This window comes from Schistocerca nitens, chromosome 9, assembly GCF_023898315.1.
Source record: "Schistocerca nitens isolate TAMUIC-IGC-003100 chromosome 9, iqSchNite1.1, whole genome shotgun sequence".
Lineage (NCBI taxonomy): Eukaryota > Metazoa > Arthropoda > Insecta > Orthoptera > Acrididae > Schistocerca > Schistocerca nitens.
In genome coordinates, this window is record NC_064622.1 from 301,418,260 (window position 1) to 301,439,571 (window position 21,312).

The following is a 21,312-nucleotide window of genomic DNA, read 5'->3' on the forward strand; positions in this document are numbered from 1 at the left end:
GATTCAATGATTGTTTATGATCATTTATTTCACTTTCTCCATGTTTTCATCAGTTGTTGATGTGCTGGGATATGTAGAATGCTTCTCATCTAGAACTTCTTAATGGCCATCTTAGAAATGCTTATACCACGCATAAACCCTCATTTTACTCACCAAAAGCAATATTCAACATTCTAAAGCATTTTTGGATTTTATTCCAGTTTATATCAAAATTTAATGCAAATTATCTGATCAGTTTTTAAAAGAAATCAGTAATTGCCGCTCATAAGCAAACACATGTAACCTCCTTGAAAAACTGATGGCAGACTAAACATCCAATATGCTTACACAACAATGAAAAACCACATGAATTGGACTAATACTACCTGCATAATTATACCTCATATGTGGGCTAAGCCATGGGTAGAAAGCTCCTCCTAAGTTCCTGGATCAATTTCAACCAAGCTTGGTACACATATTACTTACTATCTGGAAGGAAATGCTGTGGATATAAGAACCAGCAACCTCCTAATATGGTGGGGATGTTAATATGGAGAGAGAATGTGGAAGGAAGAGATGGGCAGACAGAGAGGGGGAAGGAGGAGATGAACAGAGAAAGGGAAAAGGAGGAGATGGAAAGAAGAGGAGGGAGGAGGAGATGGATAGAGGGGGGGGGGGGGGGGGAATGGACAAGGAAAAGGGAGAGAAGATGGTTGAGGAGATAGAAGGTGCAGGCACAGATGAACAGAGGGGGGAGGAGCAGATAGACAGAAAGAGGGTAGGAGTAGATGGACATAGAGTGGTGGGTGGAGGAGGAGGTGGTCATAGAGAGGGGGAAGAAGGAGATGAACAGAGAGGGGAGAGAAGGAGATAGGCAAAGAGGAGGGGGGGGGAGGAGAAGAGGGAGATGGACTGGTAGAACCAAAAGAAATGCTTTACCCAGGCAGTGCCAGGTACTCAGCTAGTATACAATAAAATTATGAGACAGAATGGCTAGTGAATGCTTAATACTGTCAACAGATACATATAACATTACAGGAACCTTTGTCTCCCCTCATCTTCACAAGAAGTGGCTCTCTTCGTGGGATATGGATGGCTTCTTCTTCCTTTCTATTTGTCCTCATGTTATCCCTCTTTTCTTCCCAAGGAAGCGACTAATAGTTCCAGCAGCTAGCATATTTTGTTGTACTTTCGTGTTTCCTGTCAGTATTAATTATTTTGCCCCCTTATGGTTCATCATTCTGTCTCGTAATTCTATAGTTCTTTTAGGTGCCTTGATACAATAGAAAATATTCATGCTGAACTCATAATTGTACAACAGAAATGTGTGTATGTGCATTTTAATCATTTGCAGATGAAGAGCGTCTCTTTGGTGTTGTTGAAGGAACAGAGACTGCAGAAGCAGTGGCTGAATCACTGAGCTACCAGCAGTGGGAAGAATTTGCTGGAGTTGCCACAAATTTGTTGGAAAAAATAGAGACTTATCTAGATTCCTTAGAAAATTCACTTACCGATGACAGCAACAGTAGCTCTGAGAGGTATGAAATCCTTGAACCCGAACAGCATATAATCTCAACTGTGTAGATGGCAGCTAATAAATAATTGAAACAAAGTGTTTGTAAAATGATTCCCAGGCAAAAAAAAAAAAAACTATTAAACTGTGTGTTTAAAAATGGAGATTGGTAAGTTCCATTCTATAATATTTTAAAAGAATTGCATCATTTTGAAAACAAAGTTTTTGCTGGAATGAAAAATCATTTCTTTGATTTGCAGTTTTAAAACTAAAATATCTGTACTGTAGCTATGCAAATAATTATGCACAAAGCAGAACTCTATTTTTATCAAGCAAACTAAGTTCCTGTACATTATGGCTTGCACAAAGCTCAAAAGTAAATACCTAAATGTAAAGCTCACAACTTAAGTAGATTTTTCATTGCCGATGTTCTAGGTGTTGGTAACAAAGCGATAATGTTAGAGGTGATTAATCAGTGTTTGTAGATAATACATAAAAAACTAACCAGAAAAAAACCTTTATAGTTAATGTTACTGTTTTTAAGATTCATTTGTCAAAATACTTTCATTTTGTTTTAGCATGGCTATGAAACAGATGAGTGGCAAAATGTGGACTGTATCGAGACTAAAATCATTTCATTTTCGAAATATTTGGAAGTTTCATCCCATATATGTTGTCTGAAATTATATCTGGATTATTGATTTCTTATAAAACTTCTGTTGACAGAGTGCCATGGCTTGGTGTTTCCAAATGAGATTACACATAATCAAAATCTTATGTGGTTTAAACAATGTATATTTTTGAGATGGAAAGTGTAGCAAATCGTGGCAAAATGAGTAGAAAAATGTAAAGCAGCTTTTATGGTATCAGGTGTTCGTGAACCTCCGATCTTGTTTGAATCTTGAATTGTTGGTTTAAAATAATGAATGCACAAGTCTTTTGTCAGAAACCAAATTGTTTATTCCATAGCTCAGAATATAATAATCAAGCAATTGGTCTGTTCAATGGTTTCATTTACATTAAAATTGTAACCTACATAAAGAAAAAACTTGATTTGCCCAATTTTTATACAATCCAACTGGAATGAATTCATGTCTTTTCTCTGAATTAAAATAATTTTAAAGTTACTTGCGAATGCACAATATTATTTAATGAGATTAGTTGTTTCCATGTATTTTCTTGTAGCAAAAAGCATATTTTGTTATTTTTCTTAAGAAATGTGAAGCAGAGGCACTTACAGATAATTTCCATAAATCATAATTATCTGTAAGTGACTACTGATTAAAAAATTTTGTGCCATATTTATCAAACTGCATAGATAATTTTATGGAATCGTTGAAAATCTTGAAATAATTGTGACCACAGTGTTTATGTAACAAAATGAGATGTAATTTTAGATGTCATCTGGGATTGTTCTAAATACACAAATAGAAAAAAGGTTCTTAAAATTATGCAAAACTATAATTTCAGACCTACAGAAATAATACTTTCAAAGATACTTTTGAGAAAGAGTGGCTTGTATTTGTAGAACTGCATATTGTTGTAAAGTGTTACTGATTAGTTTTTGCTGTTGACACTTTTACTGAGTGGTGTTGTAGATAATGAGACTGATTGAAAAATTCACATCATAACTTCAAAAAAATGATTAGCTCATGTTAAAGCCCTTATGACAGTTACAGAAGTTCCGTCCATGGAGAATGTATGTTCTTTGGTAACTGATGTTATGATGGGAAATTATTAGGCTCAATTTGGGACCACAATCTACAAAATCTGACATTTCAACAGCAGTATTTGCTCATGGTATGTGTTGTATATTTTGCATTTTTTAATTTTTTAAAAGGTGTTCTGTAGGTCTATAGGCATTCTGTATTTACATCTTCTACAGAAGTTTGAGGTTTTATTTCCATTGTACTATAAATGCTGTTATATTAAGTAATTATGCATCTTTAAAATGCAAGAAAATTCAGTGTTGTATTTACAATAAAAATGTAGCATATTTTTCATTACAATGAAACATTTGTTAAAAGTTTAATATTACTGAAAATAAAGTTATTATGTTGATTTTTTTCTGCTGATGTAACTGTTGTACATTAAATTTGTAACTTGTTTTAAAGTTTAAAATTTTTGATACTTATTACTATCCCTGTAAGCTGACAGACTGGTATTCTGTAACCATTTATTAATAGTACTGTCAAAACAGAAATTACTGCTAGATGTACATGATAGCTTTCGTAATGAAAGTAAAAATATGAGTATCATCAAAATTAGAAATGACCCAGTCTTTTTAGAATTGTTTAGCACACTACTTTATTTGTCCTCTTTCATCTTTTTATGAACCTAGGTACAGTGAGGTATAGAAGAAGTCAAATGAAGTGATAGGTAATAGAGGTCCTCATGACTTTTTGAATTTACACTGAAGAGCCAAAGAAATTGGTACTCCTGCCAAATATTGTGTAGGGCCCCTGCGAGCACGCAGAAGGGCTGAAACATGACATGGAATGGACTCAACTAATGTCTGAAGTAGTGCTGGAGGCAATTGACACCATGAATCCTGCAGGGCTGTCCATAAATCCGTAAGAGTGCGAGGTGGTGGAGATCTCTTCTGAACAGCACATTGCAAGGCATCCCAGATATGCTCAATAATGTTCAAGTTATGGAGTTTGGTGGCCAGCAGAAGTGTTTAAACTTAGAAGAGTGTTCCTGGAGCTACCCTGTAGAAATTCTGGATGTGTGGGGTGTCACACTGTCGTGCTGGAATTGCCCAAGTCTGTCAGAATGCACAATGGACATGAATGGATGCAGATGACCAGACAGGATGCTTACACATGTGTCTACTGTCAGAGTCCTGTCTAGACATATCAGGCATCAAATATCACTCCAAGTGCACATGCCCCACAGCATTACAGAGGCTCCACCAGCTTGAACAGTCCCCTGCTGACATGCAGGGTCCACGGATTAATGAGTTCTCTCCATACCCGTACATGTCCATCTGCTTGATACAATGTGAAATAAGACTCATCCAATGCTGGTGTTGACGGGCCTAGGCGAGGCATAAAGCTTTGTGTTGTGCAGACATCAAGGGTACACGAGTCCCATATTGATGATGTTTCGTTGAATGGTTCGCACACTGACACTTGTTGATGGCTCAGCATTGAAATACGCAGGAGTTTGTGGAAGAGTTGCACTTCTGTCATGTTGAACGATTCTCTTCAGTTGTCATTGGTCCCATTCTTGCAGGATCTTTTCCCAGCCTCAGCAATGTCGGAGATTTGATGTTTTACCAGATTCCTGATATTCATTGAACACTCATGAAATGGTCATATGGGAAAATACCAACTTTATCGCTACCTCAGAGATGCTGTGTTCCATCACTTGTGCACTGACTATAACACCACGTTCAAACTCACTTAAATCTTGATAACCTGCCACTGTAGCAGCAGTAACCAATCTAACAACTGCTCCAGACACTTGTTGTCTTATATAGGCATTGCTGACCACAGCATCGTATTCTGTCTGTTTACATATCTCTGTACTCGAATACGCATGTCTATACCCGTTTCTTTGGCACTTCAGTGTGTTTTTACAACAGGAAATAGTAACTGTCCATCTGTTTTAAAATATTATTATGCAATATACAACTTTAACAATTTTAGCACTAGCAGAATATTGGGTTAGACCAATGGCCTTGCCGCCGTGTTAACACCAGTTCCCATCAAATCATCAAAGTTAAATGCTGTTGGGCTGGGCTAGCACTTGGGTGGGTGACCATACAGTCTGCTGAGTGCTGTTGATAAGCAGAGTGGACTCAGCCCTTCTGAGGCAAGCTGAGGAGCTACTCGATTGAGAAGTAGCAGCTCCAGTCTTGTAAACTGACATAAGGCTGAGAGAGTGGTGTGCTAGCCACATACCTCTCCATATCTGCCTGTGGGCTGAGGATGACATGGCGGCTGGTCGATACTGTTGGGCCTTCATGGCCTGTTCGGGCAGAGTTTAGTTTTAGCATATTGTGTTAACTGAGTAGGTACTTCATGCACCACTTTATAGTTTGCACATCACAGGAGAAAACATAGTACATACCTTCTAGTTTTCAGCACTGACATGCAAAATTTAAAGAATGCAACACAAATTGTTGGAAATTAACTCAACAAGAAAAAAACTGTTATTTCTTCGACAGAATTGCCAGAATGCTGTTACATTATCATTGCAAGCTTTGCTACAGTGTTAACATCAAACATTTGGCTAACTTGTGTATAAGGTTAAGGTTGGCTGCAAACTATATTAACATGAAACAGCATACGCTACAGATGATTAAGGAACTATGTTTAGTATGATCAATCAGTGAACTTGAACTGAAGTGCCCAATATAGAAAGACAGACATAAAATGTCACATTCACTCCATTTTGAGTGATGAATTTTTGTTTGAGATCAAAAACGTTTCAATACACACACTAGTACACTTTTATAATTGTATAGTGTTGCAGATCAACGAGCATTATCTCAGCTTTTTATATTATTATCCACCAATCAGCACTTCATTATACAGGTGAATGATAACCTGTCCACAAAGTCACTGTTTATTTTGAAGATAAAACCTGCAATGATGTCAGTCTGCATCATGTCACACCAAGTGTTGAGCTAACTGTGAGTGTATACAATATACCCCACAAGCCAGCCAATGGTGTGTGGCAGAGATTATGTCTGGTACCACAAACTGATTCCCCCTCTACTGTTCCCCTCATGAATGAGACATGGGAAGTATGACTGTCATTAAGCCTCTGTACTGGCTGTAGTTTCCCGAATTTTCTCATGATAGTCATTATGTGAGGTATATGTGAGAGGAAGTAATATCTTGTCCAACTCTTCCTCGAATGTGCTCTCTTGAAGTTCCAGTAGTGAATCTCTCTATGATGCTCAGTGCCTCTCTTGTAACAGCTTTCAATGGAGTTCAGTGGACATCTCGGTTCACACTTGTACTGATTAAATGACCCCTTGATGAAACACTCTGCTCTTCGTTGGATCTTCTCTATCTCTTCTATCAGTCCTACCTGGTATGAATCCCATAATGATGAACAGTACTCAAGAATCGGTTGAACAAGCATCTTATAAGCCACTTTATTCATGGGTGATTTACATTTCCTTATGATTCTTCCTATGAATCTCCGTCTAGTATCTACTTTTCCTGCTACTTGTTTTACGTGATCATTAGACTTAAGGTTGTTCTGGATAGTTACTCCTAGATATTTTATGGTAGATCCTTTTTCCAGCAGTTTCTTGTTAATAGTTTGTAGATGTACTGTAGTGGCTTTCTTTTCCTATGCATATGCAACATGTTACATTTATTTATGCTCATGGTCAACTGCCAGAGCCTGCACCATTCATCAGTCCTCTGCAGGTCATTCTCCAAATCAGTACTGTCATCTGGTGTTGCTACTTTGTTATAGACAACTGCATCACATGTGAAAAGTCTTAAAAGAGCATCCGTAGCTCTCTAATAGATCATTTATATACATTGTAAATAATAATGGGCGTATCACATTTCCTTGCAATACTCCAGAAATTATCTTTACATCTGTTGATTTTGTCTCATTAAGAGCAACATGTTGAGTTCAAATAACTAGGTACCCTTCATTGCTCCAGCGATCTATGATAAACTGTTGCTATAAGGGGAGCAAGTTATTTTGCATAAACCTAGTAGAATCTCTAAAGCATCTCATTTGGTTCTGGTTCTGATGCCTTCCTATTACTAAGTGGTTGTAGTTGCTTTTCTAGTCCATGACCGGTTATCTAATATCTGCTATTTCAACATTCATACAATGATTGAAAAGAGGGACTCTGTTACAATCTTCAGTGGTGAAACAATTTCAGAAGGCCAAATTCAGTATTTCGGCCATCTCTCTTTATCTTCCATTTCAATGCCAATACAGCCTCTGAGTGAATGAAAAGATGAATTTTAATCTCGTACTGAATTTTCATAAAACCAAAACCTCTTAGCATTTTTACTCAGATTGATTAACAAAACTTTAATTTCAAAATCATGGAACACTTCTCTAATTGCTCTTCTTATGCTCATTTTTGCTTTATCAGCTTTTGTTTTTTAGCTAGGGCTCGACTTCTCTTGAATATGAGATGAAGCTTTCTTTGTTTACATAGCAGTCTTTCCCATCCCTTAAGATGCCTAAGGCATATTGAACGATGCTTTTCATTTTTTTCCATTTCTGCTCTACACACTAGAAGTCCTGAGGAAGATCCCAGCAGAGGTGTTGAAATGTTGATCACTTGAAAGAAATTAAAGTGTAATGTGATGTGGCCTGCAGACTTACTGTTTATTTTCCATCCATGAGTTCTTATTATTGCAATGGAAAGAAAATAGAACAGTAATGGGAATATATATATCTACAGGAGCCTACTAAAAAGCAATTATTTCTTAGTATTGTAACCAAGAAAATACAGTTAACAATATTGTTATGAAGAAAAATTGGAAAAGGGATTTATATTACGACTCCAGATTGCTGCTTTTGTTCAATGCAGCATCTGCAGTCTGGTCAGAGCAGCCAAAGATACCGGTCATGTGCACAAGAGGTGTGCCTGCTTGTGTGAATTTATGTTTGTTTTCCTTTATTTTCTGAAGAAGGCTTTGACTGGAAGCTCAATGTGTTACAGTCTTTTCATTGTGCTTGTCTGCAACTGAACAAGTCATTTTTACAGTGAGTAGCAATCTGTACTTTTCATAACACTTGATATTCCGATCTGTACTTTCTATTGTCTGATTTTTCGATTATGTTGTGTTTCTTAAATAGGGATTAACTCCAAGTGTAACTATTACATAAACTTTGAGGATAGTTTATTGTGGACTTAGAAACAGTCATGGACAAAATAAAATTATTCAAATAAAACTGAATGACAAAACTAATAATTTAGGGGTAATGGTAACAACTCCCTGAACAATAAAGGTGATGAGTTGTTTACAGGTATACAAACAAGACTGAATATTTTGTACACACACACACACACACACCTGTACAGCTACACTTCACCAGCTGAACACACTATGCACAGACAACAGCTCTGCAGCTCGACAGGGATGAGGGGTTGTGTTGTGTTGTGTGGAGTGGATGGGGTAAGAAAGGAAGTGGGGGTTGGGAAGGTGGCAATGGGGAATGATGGTTGGGAGGGTGGCAGCAGTTGCATGGGATATTAATGGAACATGTCACTGGCACTAGCGAGTTCGCACTGCATACAGTGACAATGACATGGAGGAACATATTGGGAAGGGATGACAGAACTGGGGAAGGAGGACTATGGGCAAGAGTGTGTGTGGGTGCAGGATGAGGCCAGAAGGATTTCAGAAAAAAAGGATGTGTTACAGTGACAGTTCCCATCTACACAGTTCTGAGATAAGCTATTGTCGATGGGAGGGAGGGTTTTTTTTTTTTTTTTTTTTTTTTTTTTTCACCACGAATTCCTTTCCTGTGCTATCCAGGGAGTATCCAGTGGCAAAACAAGTACACTGATAGAAAAAAATCTCAACACCAAAAAATAATTAATGTAGAGCAACAAAATTTCAGGCATTCATTTGTTTACATGACATATTTTAAGTGATTAACATTGCAAGCTCACAGGTTCATGGAAGCATGAGATAAGCCATTGCAAATGTGAAATGCTGATACATTAATAACTGTTGTAACCATCAGAATGTAGAATGCAAACATGAATGCATTGTACTGTACAGTTTCTGATTTAAGTTTGTCGGATGGAGTTCCATGCCTGTTGTACTTGGTCAGTCAACACAGGGACAGTGGTTCTGGATGATGCTGGAGTTGTTGAACGATGATGTCCCATATGTGCTCGACTGGAGACATATCTGGTGATCAAGTAGGGCAAGGCAACACATTGACACTCTGTAGACTATGTTTAGTTACAAAGTGGTTTTTGGGTAAGCATTATTCTGTCAGGAAACACCCCCTGGAGTGCTGTTCATGAATGGCAGCACAACAGTTCGAATCACCAGATCAACGTACAATTTTTCAGTCAGGCTGCATGGGATAACCACAAGAGTGGTGCTGCTGCCATACAAAATCACACACCAGACAACAACCCAGTATATGTCTAGTGTATGTAGCACACAGACACTTTGTATGCTGGTCCTCAACTGGTCTCCCCATAACCAACACATGACCATTACTAGCACTGAGGCAGAACCAGCTTTCATCAGAAAATACAACAGACCTCTACCTTCCTTCCAATGAGATCTCTCACGACATCACTGAAGTCGCAAATGGTGGTGGTTTGGGGTCAGTGGAATACACACCGCAGGGTGTCTAACCCGGAACTGTCCTTTGAAGTAACTGATTTATAACAGTCCATTGTGTTACTATGGTACCAATTGCTGTTCAGATTGTTGCTTCAAATGCAGTACAATGCAACTTCTTGTGATGGTACATTGTTATGACTCTCGCTACCAGTCATCATGTACAGTGGTTACATTCCTGCCAAGTCTTTCCGCAATATCACGGGAGGAATAGCAAGCTCCTTGTAGTCCTATTACACAAGCTTATGCAAACTCAGTGGGGTGTTGATAAAGGAATCTTTGTCACCTCAAAAGCATTCTTGACTAACTTCAACTCACCAAATCCAATCTCAAAGATAACTAATGCTCATGACCATTACAGCATGTATTTAAAGCAAACTTGATTTGCTTCCTTTAGTGGCACTACTAACGCCATTCTTATGCAAATGGCACAAAATCTGAATAAACGCCATCTTTCAGAATTAGAAACATGTCTAACAACTTCCATTCATGTCGCTCAACTCCTTCCGGGTGTCGCGATTTTTTTTCTGTCAGTATATTTGTGGTTTTGAAATTAGAAGTGAATGAAAGAATAGAATTTCAAACAAATGAAGAAAATCTGTAAAAAATATTCTCATATAAGATTTCACACATTTCTGTTTACAGCAGTTTTACCAAAAACATAGTCAAAAATTCAGGCTTCCAAACATGAAAAAATTTAAGTAATTTGTAGCATTTAGGGGATCAAAAAGAAGTAGAACTTACACAAACAGAAAGTCAACAACATAACAGAATAGTGTAGTGAACCTGGATGTTAGTAATAATAATAAATAAATAATGGAAATTCCTGGATCGAAAAATATGTAAAAAAAGAGAAAGGCAACCACTTACCTACAGACGACTGGTGTGTACTGCACAGACACATCTGATAGGAAACAGTGGAACATATGTTTGGGTGTCTGTGTGGGCCCCTCCCCCCCCCCCTCCTTCCCAGGAGAATGACAATTGATTATTCAAACCCATGTCCAGCCATCCTGACTTAGGTTTTCTGTGTTTTCCCTAAATTGCATAAGGCAAATGTTGGGATGGTTCCTTGGAAGGGGCAGAGCTGCTTTCCTTTTGAATCCTTCCCTAATTTGAGCTTCCGCTCCATCTCTAATGACCTCATTGTCAATGGAACGATAAACACTAATCTTCTCTCCTCCTCCTCTTCCTCTCCTTGCTTTTCCACCTTCATCAGTCATGAATCAAATGAAGCTTTGTGCAGATGTGTTGCGCAGTGTCTCTAGTATGCCATAAATCATGTCACATTTCAATTGTCAGTTCTTGGCTCACAGTGTGCACATAAGTGAGCTTAGAGCAATAAAAGTTCCCCACAACGTGTGATGTGCTCTCTGAGGGTGTTCACCAGATTTCGTGCAGTCAGCATTATGTAACTGCCATGTGTTTCCTTCTTCATGACAATGCTTGGCTGCATACTGCAGGGACTACAATACTGTCTTTGCAGCTTTTTGATGGCAACAGTTTGATCATGCACCATGTAGCTAAGATTTGGCTCACATGGACTGCTGGCTATGACAACATTTTGGCATAGACGGCAAATTGCAGACCACCATAAGCAATTGGTGGAAAGTGCAGGGTACTGGAAAGCTGGTATGATGCTGCAACAAATGTCTTAAATTAGAGCAGCAACTATATAGAGAAGTAGCTGAATGGTGCAGCTAAATGTAAATAAAACATATTTGATTTTCATTGTGGTTACAGTTTCACAACTAATTATGGGTTGAAGAAAATAAATAAAACCTTTATCAAGAAACAGAAAGTAGCCAGACTCATTGCACTGTGTGGCTTGTCTTACAGTCTTGCTGAACAGTAATTCCCTTTATTATTTAATGAAGAAATGAAAGAATGAATGTGTTCTTTTCAGTTCTGAGAAATTTCATGAATAGTTTAAAAATACCAGCAGTCACTGTCATAAGTATGCCTCAAAGACATGATGTGCCAGAAGGCTTTTAAGTGGGAACTTAGAGATAAAAAATGTACTATTGATTTCAGAAGGTCTGAGAAATGTATCTTGATATAACGTTTGTACACATACATGGTGGAAGACAACACTCTGTAAGACAAAGAATATGCCAGTAACATAAATAAGGTACTCACTATCAGCATACCAATAACAACAATGTCTTGGGTATTTTGAATCAGGAGCAAATAATCATGTCACAAACTCAAATAAAACCACTACCAAATGAGCAAATCATCCAGGCACATATAACCATATTGCAAACAGAAGCAACACTAAATGAGCAACCTAGTCAGGATGATACGTATATTTTAAATACCTCACAAAATGCAGCATTAATGAAGACTCATCTATCTTGGAAGTGCCAAAACAACAGACAGCCAAAACATGTCACAGTACACAAGCTTCTTAGTCCTCCAAAAACTTTTAGCCCAAACAGCAAATAAGCTATTGAGGGAGACATCAGATGTATGCAGTGAAAGGTCAACAGCCATTTCAGGAAAACAAGTGCTAGGTAACAAATAGAAAATTATCATTCATAGTAGGTAGAAAACTTGGAATAGATCAAATCACCATGCAGCTGGAATGCCACCACTAAGAAAATTATCTAATGATCGAATACATTTGCTGGAAATGTTATATAGTTGACTACAAAATTTTGCACCCATGATCAGCATATGATCAATATCTCACAGGAAAACAAGTTTTCTATCGGAAAATGACTGCAGCTAATATCAGTACCCCTGAAAAATTGTGAATCCCACCTACAAACAAGTATTCTAGGTTTTTAAATTGGTATATCACAATGACTATCCCTGGAAATCACAATGCAAAGTCTGAATTATATGAAATTAAAACTCAATATTAAACAATGAAAATTTCAGAATGGAATAACAATGTGAATAGGACAGATCAGTACTCACCACCTAGAGGAGACATGAGTGGCAGACAGGTAGATTGGAAGTAGATTGTTGGATATTATTAAGCTATCAGACATAATTCTCCTTCAGATGTGGAAACACACATTCAGTCTCACACAACTCACAAACACATGGCCACTGTCGCTCAGGTGAATAGTTGGGATACAGAAGATGAATGGGCAGACAGGAGGGTAGGATGGAGGGCAGGGATAGAAGGAGATGCTGAATTGCTGCCTGTGGGAGTCTGCAGGCACTTAGCAGGTACAGGGTGGTGGGTTACTGGCGACAGCATTGGGAGGCTATGCTGAGGGAAAGGAAAACAAAGGAGAGAAGTGGAAAGCACTATGCAGGTGTGCTTGAGCATAGAAAACATATGAGAGGCTGGAGTAGGAGCAGGAAGGGGATAGAGACAGGTGGAGGACAGAGACTAGTGAAGTTTGAGGCCAGTGGGGCTACAGGGACAAAGTATATGTTGCAGCGAGAATTCCCAATTGTGCAGTTCAGAAAAGTTGAAGTTGGTGAGAATAATCCAGATGACAGAGGCTCAAGGCAAGGTTGGTCCAGATGTCCCACTCCTCAATGGCGATTCGGCGTAGATCCCTCAGAGTCGTTGGTGGGTCACATCGTCCATAAACAGCCCTTTTCAAGCTATCCCAGGCATTTTCAATAGGGTTCATGTCCAGACACATGCTGGCCACTCTAGTCGACCAATGTCATTATTCTGAAGGAAGTCATTCACAAGATGTGCATGACTGAGATGCGAATTGTCAACCATGGAAACAAATGCCTCGCCAATATGCTGCCAATATGGTTGCACTATCGGTCAGAGGATGGCATCCACGTATCGTACAGCTGTTACGGTGCCTTCCATGACCACCAGCAGCGTACATCAGCCCCACATAATGCCACCCCAAAATAACCTCCACCTTGCCTCACTCGCTGGACAGTGTGTCTAAGGCATTCAGCCTGACTGGGTTGCCTCTAAACAAGTCCCCGACGAATGTCTGGTTGAAGGAATATGTGACACTCATTGGTGAAGAGAACGTGATCCCAATCCTGAGCGGTCCATTCGGCATGTTGTTGGATCCATCTGTACTGCACTGCATTGTGTCATTGTTGCAAAGATGGGCCTCGCCTTGGACGTCAGGAGTGAAGTTGTGCATCATGCAGCTTATTGTGCAGGGTTTGAGGCGTAACACGACATCCTGTGGCTGCACAAACAGCATTATTGAACATGGTGGCGTTGCTGTCAGGGTTCCTCCAATCCATAATCTGTAGGTAGTGGTCATCCACTACAGTAGTGGCCCTTGGGTGGCCTGAGCGAGGCATGTCATTGACAGTTCTTGTCTCTCTCTATCTCCTCCATGTCCGGACAACATTTTTTTGGTTCACTCCGAGATGCCTGGACACTTCCCTTGTTGAGAGCCCTTTCTGGCACAATGTAACAATGCAGATACGATACAACTGTGGTATTGACCGTCTAGGCATGGTTGAACTACAGACAACATGAGCCATGTACCTCCTTCCTGGTGGAATGACTCGAACTGATCGAATGTCGGACCCCTTCCATCTAATAGGCGCTGATCATGCATAGTTGTTTACGTCTTTGGGCTGGTTTAGTGACATCTCTGAACAGTCAGAGGGACTGTGTCTGTGATCTAGTATCCGCAGTCAATGTCTATCTTCAGGACTTCTGGGAACTGGGGTGATGGAAAAGCTTTTTTGATGTGTGTATTTACGCTCTAGTAATATTATAGTAACTGAAGCCACGAATACCTTGCATTCATGCTCTATCAAATGACGAAAAATGCACAATGGAACGAAATATATGCAATACCAGAATTCCATCTTTTGTTCTGAGCATTTTATGTTATTTGAAAACAATGTACAAGAACCAGTTTTTTCACATTATCCATCGACCGGCGTAACTCTGCACCTTGAGCAAAGAAAATACCCCGAGCCGGTCAGGCATCGTTCAGGAGGCTCCGTATCGACAGTCAGTACCACAATTCGTAAGACCACGATCTGCCAGAGGATGAGTGTAGTTTGTCTATACATAACTTTCATGCCGTGAATTATGCTACCTCTATAAACTTCAGTATACATAGTTTCTAAATTCTTGCGTTAAATCACTAATGTAAGATTGTACTTCTTAATGAGTAGATAATGATAGTAATTACAATTTTTAATTTCGGTCCATAATTACAGTATTAAATCAAATGTTTGTTGGCCCTGAAAGTCATTTAAAAGGCAGCCTGCAAATGAGATGGCCGTCAGCAGTAAAACAGGTACGAGTCTAGTAGGCAGTATCTTAGCCACTGTATCGCCTTCACATAATGTCGTAACAGTTCTATTGCTTTCATACTAAATTTGTCGTGAAGGCCGCGAGGACAAGATAAGAGATTGGGGCGTGCTCTGAAGCATAAAAGGCGTCATTTTTTTTCCCTGTGCGTCATACACTATCGGAAGCGGATAGAAAATGGAAATTATTAACTGGACTAGGTCCGTACTCTTTGCCACGCACTTTATCTAGGCTTACGGAGAATTTTTATCGACTCAGCCGTAAGCATAATCGGAGAATTTTTATCGACTCAGCCGTAAGCATAATCGAGAAGTCTCGCGATTACTCGTAGTTTTATGGTGAGTAGCAAAACTTGATTGAGTTTCAGCAGTGTTATCAGGTCCGAAATGTTTGTTTTGGGAAATGGAGCTTAAGAATTTCTGAATATATAGGAAAAATTCCGGAAGCTCTTGATTCTTTTAACAAAATCCTTTTTCACACACCTATCTAGGCCTCTTCTACTTCCCCCCTACCATCTGCGTAAACGTTATTAGTCATCACTAGGAAAGTCTAACAGGGAACAAATCTCATTCCTCAAGGAATGTTAAAGCTGGCTGTCGTTCTAATGTTCAGTCTGTTCCGCACTTTGGTTTTCAACCAGTTTATTGCCGAAAATACTCTTTCCACACTAGCCGGCGAATGCGGTTAACACATCGGCGCCATCACAATGGATGATAACTTGGAGAACGTGTCCCAGCTCCACATTTCAGCTTACGGATAGCATTCCAGAATTTAGCCAGATTTATACTCTTCGTTCCTGCCTTGGTACTTCTCAATAGTCTCCATTCAGAGTGAATTTCTTGAATGTCATTTTTAATTAAACTTACAGACTTTGATCCAAGATTGACATTTGATGGAATTCTCTTGTCTCTTGGGCAAGTTGGATCAAGTGCCCAAAATCTTTTAGAACATTATCACTGAAAAAAGAATTTAATATCTGTTGAGCACTCTTGATCAAAAAGTAGAAATACCGAAGTTTAAAGATCTTCAGTTGATCACATGTCAGATCTTTATTGTTATCAATGTTCAACGAAACCTTTGCTCCTAAATGTAATTCATAAAGAGATTTAAAATGAGTGGGATTTCGATACTGAACGTATCTCAAGGGGGCTGGCTGATTGTGCATAATGTCCCTTCACGTGACATTCTAAAACCATTTTCAGTGTTGCCTCATCGTCACGGTACAGGACGTGGATTTGAGGAGACTTTGATTGCATCTTAAGATTAATTTATTGAAGATAGGCAACAAAAAACCAAAAATGTTAAGAAAGAGCCTTCTAGTATTATCATTTAATTTCTGCAGAATTGTGTCAATTGCCAGAACTCTTCTATCAGCCACAGCATCGATAAAAATAGTCTCAGGGAGCCATACTGCTCAAAAAGCCTAGATACAACCATGTGTGAAAGAAGCCAGCAAGTCTGGCTGGGATGAAGTAATTCGTGCGGTTTCACTTTTACAATGTTCTGAAACTCTTTCAGTTTACCGAAACTTTTAGGGCTTCGGTGGAAATAATTATACACATCCCTCACTAGGTCTTCTACATCTGTGGGAAGGGTTCAGAACACGTAAGAAGCGCATACCGCAAATGAATGGCAAAAGCATCTCACTACGAATAGCTCTGGAATATCTTGCTTACACGAAGTGTATAAGGAATGACAAGCCCATAACATAGCATTCGCTCCATCTGCTGCGAAATCAATCATATTCATATGGGATATTACTGTCACAGCAGAACTCCACAACCTCTTAATATATCACTAGTAGCATCAGTAAGTTGAATTAGTCCTAGACAGGCATCAGTTATTTCGATTCCTTCACTCAGAACGCATCCCACCGAACACAAATGTTTTATGTACCCCTTATCTGTAGATTCATGAACAACGAGACTAAATTTATTTGTCTTAAGCGTGTCAGTTAGTTTAACTAAACTTGCCTTACCTGTAACATTATTTATAATTCCAGCCACTTTTGCTCTGCCACAATGAATACCTATGTTTTGCAACTTCTAAATCACGACACGCCGCCTGAACCCTGGAGTTTCTTGTCCGTTACTGTGAAAGTGCAACTGCACATACACAGACCGCTGCCGCCATTGTAAATTCAGCATTGCGACCTAGTAAAGGACGGACGTTCGAAGTTGTGAGGCAACGTTGTTCAATTAACTTGACAGAAATATTTTTATGAAGTGTCATTATGACCCTGGGGTACACATAGCCGACGTTGTGTAACTATTCTGTAGCCAAGTGTGTAGTATATTTATGTGGAAATGATACGCAGGAATGGCATTTTACTAACAGAAGTGTTATACGGGAAGCATTGTTAGAAATACTCGATAGTGAAAGTAATCGACTTTCCTGATGAAAGTGATTCTGAAGCTGATGCTGCTGCAGCAGATACGGACAATGGCGAAACTGATCAGTCTGTTGAATTTCAGACAGCGATGAAGAAAATAAAGCCGTGAACGGTAAGAATGCTCATTGTGGGACACAACTGAAGAGGGCTGCCAGTTCCTATAACGCTGTAGCCCATATTCCAAGCGTATGGAAATGATATAAATGAATTGATTTATGGATAATTCAGAACACCTCAAAATATTTGTGTAAAACGTGCATTTTATTAAATGAATAGCATCTTCATTTAATTAAACTGGAAATAAAATCATTCCGGATCACTTTCGAGTTTCATCACTGAAAAGCTTCCACGGCAAGTTTCACTTAGTCTCGAATTTTGGATATATTGATTCTAAAATGAATGAAAAAGTACATGGTAGAGGTGAAGCCAAAAGAGTTTAATATATAAGAGCCCAATTTCATTATAAAATATTCTATTTCGGGCAATTTTTACAGTAAATAATTGACGGTCACAGTGACCGCGGTGTATATTTCGTGCGACACTTTCAGAGCCGTACATAACAACGGTTAATTGTGTCATGTGTCTTTGTTACCATCAGGGCCGTTTCTACCATTAGGCAAGACTTAGCGGTAAAAGGTGGAAAAAATTAATTTCAAATCAAATAGAGAAAAAATTGAGCATATGAGTGAAAAAATGAAAAAGAGGAAAAATTAAAACCCCGATTTTTTTCAAAAACATACGGAGCAGTTACTTAATAAGTCTTCACTTACTTCGATGATAGGAAACAGGTTGCCCGTACCTAACTCAAAAATAAAGCAGCGGCTACTCAACACGAAACGGAAACAAACATGATCGTGATCCCTGTGGAGCGTAGAAGCGGGGCCCATGCGCTGGCTTGCGATCATGTTGCGACTTTATATCATGCCTCCCTCAGTCCCACTTTTAGTTTTAGTCTCTGCAAATCATTTGTCAAGCGTCAGTTGTATTGAGTGATTCTGTTGATATTTTTAGTTCTACTATTATTTCCTGTGGATAATCGATCACGTTAGGTTTTGTACATCTCTTCCAAAATTCTCAAAGGAGTAGAAGATACAGTTCATCATACCCATATGTAAAACTGAGTTGGTGTCTCTAGAAGTCTGTCTCTGAGTGTCCCAGATTCGCTGTCTTTTCTCAAACAAATTAAAATTGGGGACAAAGAAACTGAGGACATTTGTTATCCTCAGTCACTTTTAAAGGAATAGAGGACAAAGAATGAAAGTCGAGGACTGTAAACCAGAAAATTAGGACGTCTGGTCATCTTAGTTCAATGATTAAAAGTATTATGGGAGATTTGCATTGTTGTGGCCTTGAATGTTGGTGGTGATGGGGGAAAGGGCAACAGACCTAACTGATGACGACGGCCCATACTGGGGGGGAGGGGGGTCGTCCTGCCCCGGGAAATTTTCTAGATTTTAGATTAAAAATAGTGAATTTTAAAGTTTTTTAAGCATTTTAGAGTCATATGATCAACATTAGAAGTCCGAAAACTGGACTCTCGACACTCTGGGAAACTCGACAAGCCTGACAAATTTTTTGGCTTTGAAAAAAGAAACAAAACATAAACACGCAGAAAGGATACTGCGGAGACATGGCTTAGCCACAGCCTGGGGGATGTTTCCAGAATGAGATTTTCACTCTGCAGCGGAGTGTGCGCTGATATGAAACTTCCTGGCAGATTAAAACTGTGTGCCCGACCGAGACTCGAACTCGGGACCTTTGCCTTTCGCGGGCAAGTGCTCTACCATCTGAGCTACCGGAGCACGACTCACGCCCGGTCTCACAGCCTTACTTCTGCCAGTATCTCGTCTCCTACCTTCCAAAATTTACAGAAGCTCTCCTGCGAGCCTTGCAGAACTAGCACTCCTGAAAGAAAGGATACTGCGGAGACATGGCTTAGCCACAGCCTGGGGGATGTTTCCAGAATGAGATTTTCACTCTGCAGCGGAGTGTGCGCTGATATGAAACTTCCTGGCAGATTAAAACTGTGTGCCCGACCGAGACTCGAACTCTGGACCTTTGCCTTTCGCGTGCAAGTGCTCTACCATCTGAGCTACCGAAGCACGACTCACGCCCGGTCTCACAGCTTTACTTCTGCCAGTATCTCGTCTCCTACCTTCCAAACTTTACAGAAGCTCTCCTGCGAGCCTTGCAGAACTAGCACTCCTGAAAGAAAGGATACTGCGGAGACATGGCTTAGCCACAGCCTGGGGGATGTTTCCAGAATGAGATTTTCACTCTGCAGCGGAGTGTGCGCTGATATGAAACTTCCTGGCAGATTAAAACTGTGTGCCCGCGAAAGGCCAAGGTCCCGAGTTCGAGTTTCGGTCGGGCACACAGTTTTAATCTGCCAGGAAGTTTCATATCAGCGCACACTCCGCTGCAGAGTGAAAATCTCATTCTGGATACTTTCTTACATCACGCATATTTTTTAAGGCCAGTTGTTTTTTATTAGCGATATCTGCTAACATATTCAAGTGTAAGCGCAGTCTCTCAATTTCTAGCTCATTTTTAAAAAACTCAGTTGATTTTTTCAAATTTGTTTCACCTCTGCTTACTAAAAGCAAGCAATCTTGTTCAACTGCAATGACATTTTAGTCTAGTTGAAGCAAACCGCTCAGTAATGCAAGATTGCACCGTTTCGCAAACTTCAATGTAAATAGCTTTGTAGTATTCCTTTGGAGTTTTGAAAGTATGTGGTGAGCTGGCTTCGTTGTTTTGATACTTCTTTGGTATACTTCATTCAGAGGAAGCGAAGGATCAGCAACTTGTTAAGGTTTTTCTTTTGAACACAATTCCCAAAAGCTTAGTAAGCTTACACACTTCTTAATCTAACTTATGCTAAGGACGATGCACACACCCATGCCCCTAGGGAGGACTCGAACCTCCGACGGGGGAAGCCGCACGGACCGTGACAAGACGCCTTAGACCGCGCGTCATTGTAAGGACCATCGATGTTGCTAGTGAGCAAGCCGTGAACGCTGTTTCTGTGGATTATACTGGGTAACGTATTTTACCGTTTTTGAGCGCAATCACAACAGATTCAGATAATTCGACTTCGGACTCATATCTAAACAAGCACAACACTGACGCCACTCGTGGCGTCATGAGTGCTAGAGGGTTCGGTACATTGTGTCTTACGTACAGTGGCGGGAGGTCATTAGCCGACTCAGTGATCTCTATACTACCTGGACGTTGAACCTTAGCTGTCTGATGGTGCCAACCATAGATGCTCATATTTAGTTTCTTTCCAAACTACAACATGACTGCTAGAAAATGTCACTAGAACACGAAAAGAAAATACTTCTCGATTCCGCTCCCACATCAGCCTATTGCATCACACGTTGACATAAAGTTCAAAACAAGAAATCAGTCTAGAGTTCTCTGTCGTGTATAAACCGATGGAAGTTTGTTTGCCAAACTACAAGGCGGACGATGCAAAGCACATGAAACTACAAACACGCCGCAGTTCTATGCTCAGAGACCAAACTTCTACATCCGGGTTGCATAGAGATTATCGAGCCAAATGCAAGTTGCAGCGCCGCTGATCCACTAGCCGCCGGACCCGCCAACAGCTCTGTCCACTGGGGCTTAGAGATGGATCGTTCACGAACTAATGGGTCCAAAGGAGCGGATCACCAAGGTGAACGGAACGAGCGGGGAACGAGTTCTAAGGAACGGTCTTTCATAGCTCACTTCGGTTGCGGCTTTCTACTTATAGTTCCCGGGAACGGGAAACGGTCGGTCTGGTTCCCGAACGACACGTCGGCCGGTCTCGTTCCATTCTCAGTCCCGTTCCCGTCTGTCTCGGTCTCGGTCTCGCTCAGCCGGACTCGTCCTTCTTCGCGTAGCCTCT

At 39.9% G+C, this 21,312-nt stretch overlaps 1 protein-coding gene across 1 annotated transcript in view; it reads left to right on the plus strand.

Moving 5' to 3' along the window:
- Positions 1-3,475, plus strand: part of LOC126203778 (armadillo repeat-containing protein 2) — a 180,502-nt gene extending 177,027 nt beyond the window's left edge. Inside the window, exons 17-18 of the mRNA XM_049938146.1 lie at positions 1,334-1,517; positions 2,071-3,475. Of these exons, the coding sequence (XP_049794103.1) occupies positions 1,334-1,517; positions 2,071-2,173 (287 nt within the window). The 3' untranslated portion in view covers positions 2,174-3,475. The remainder of the gene's footprint in view (positions 1-1,333; positions 1,518-2,070) is intronic.
- Positions 3,476-21,312: the final 17,837 nt, after the last annotated feature.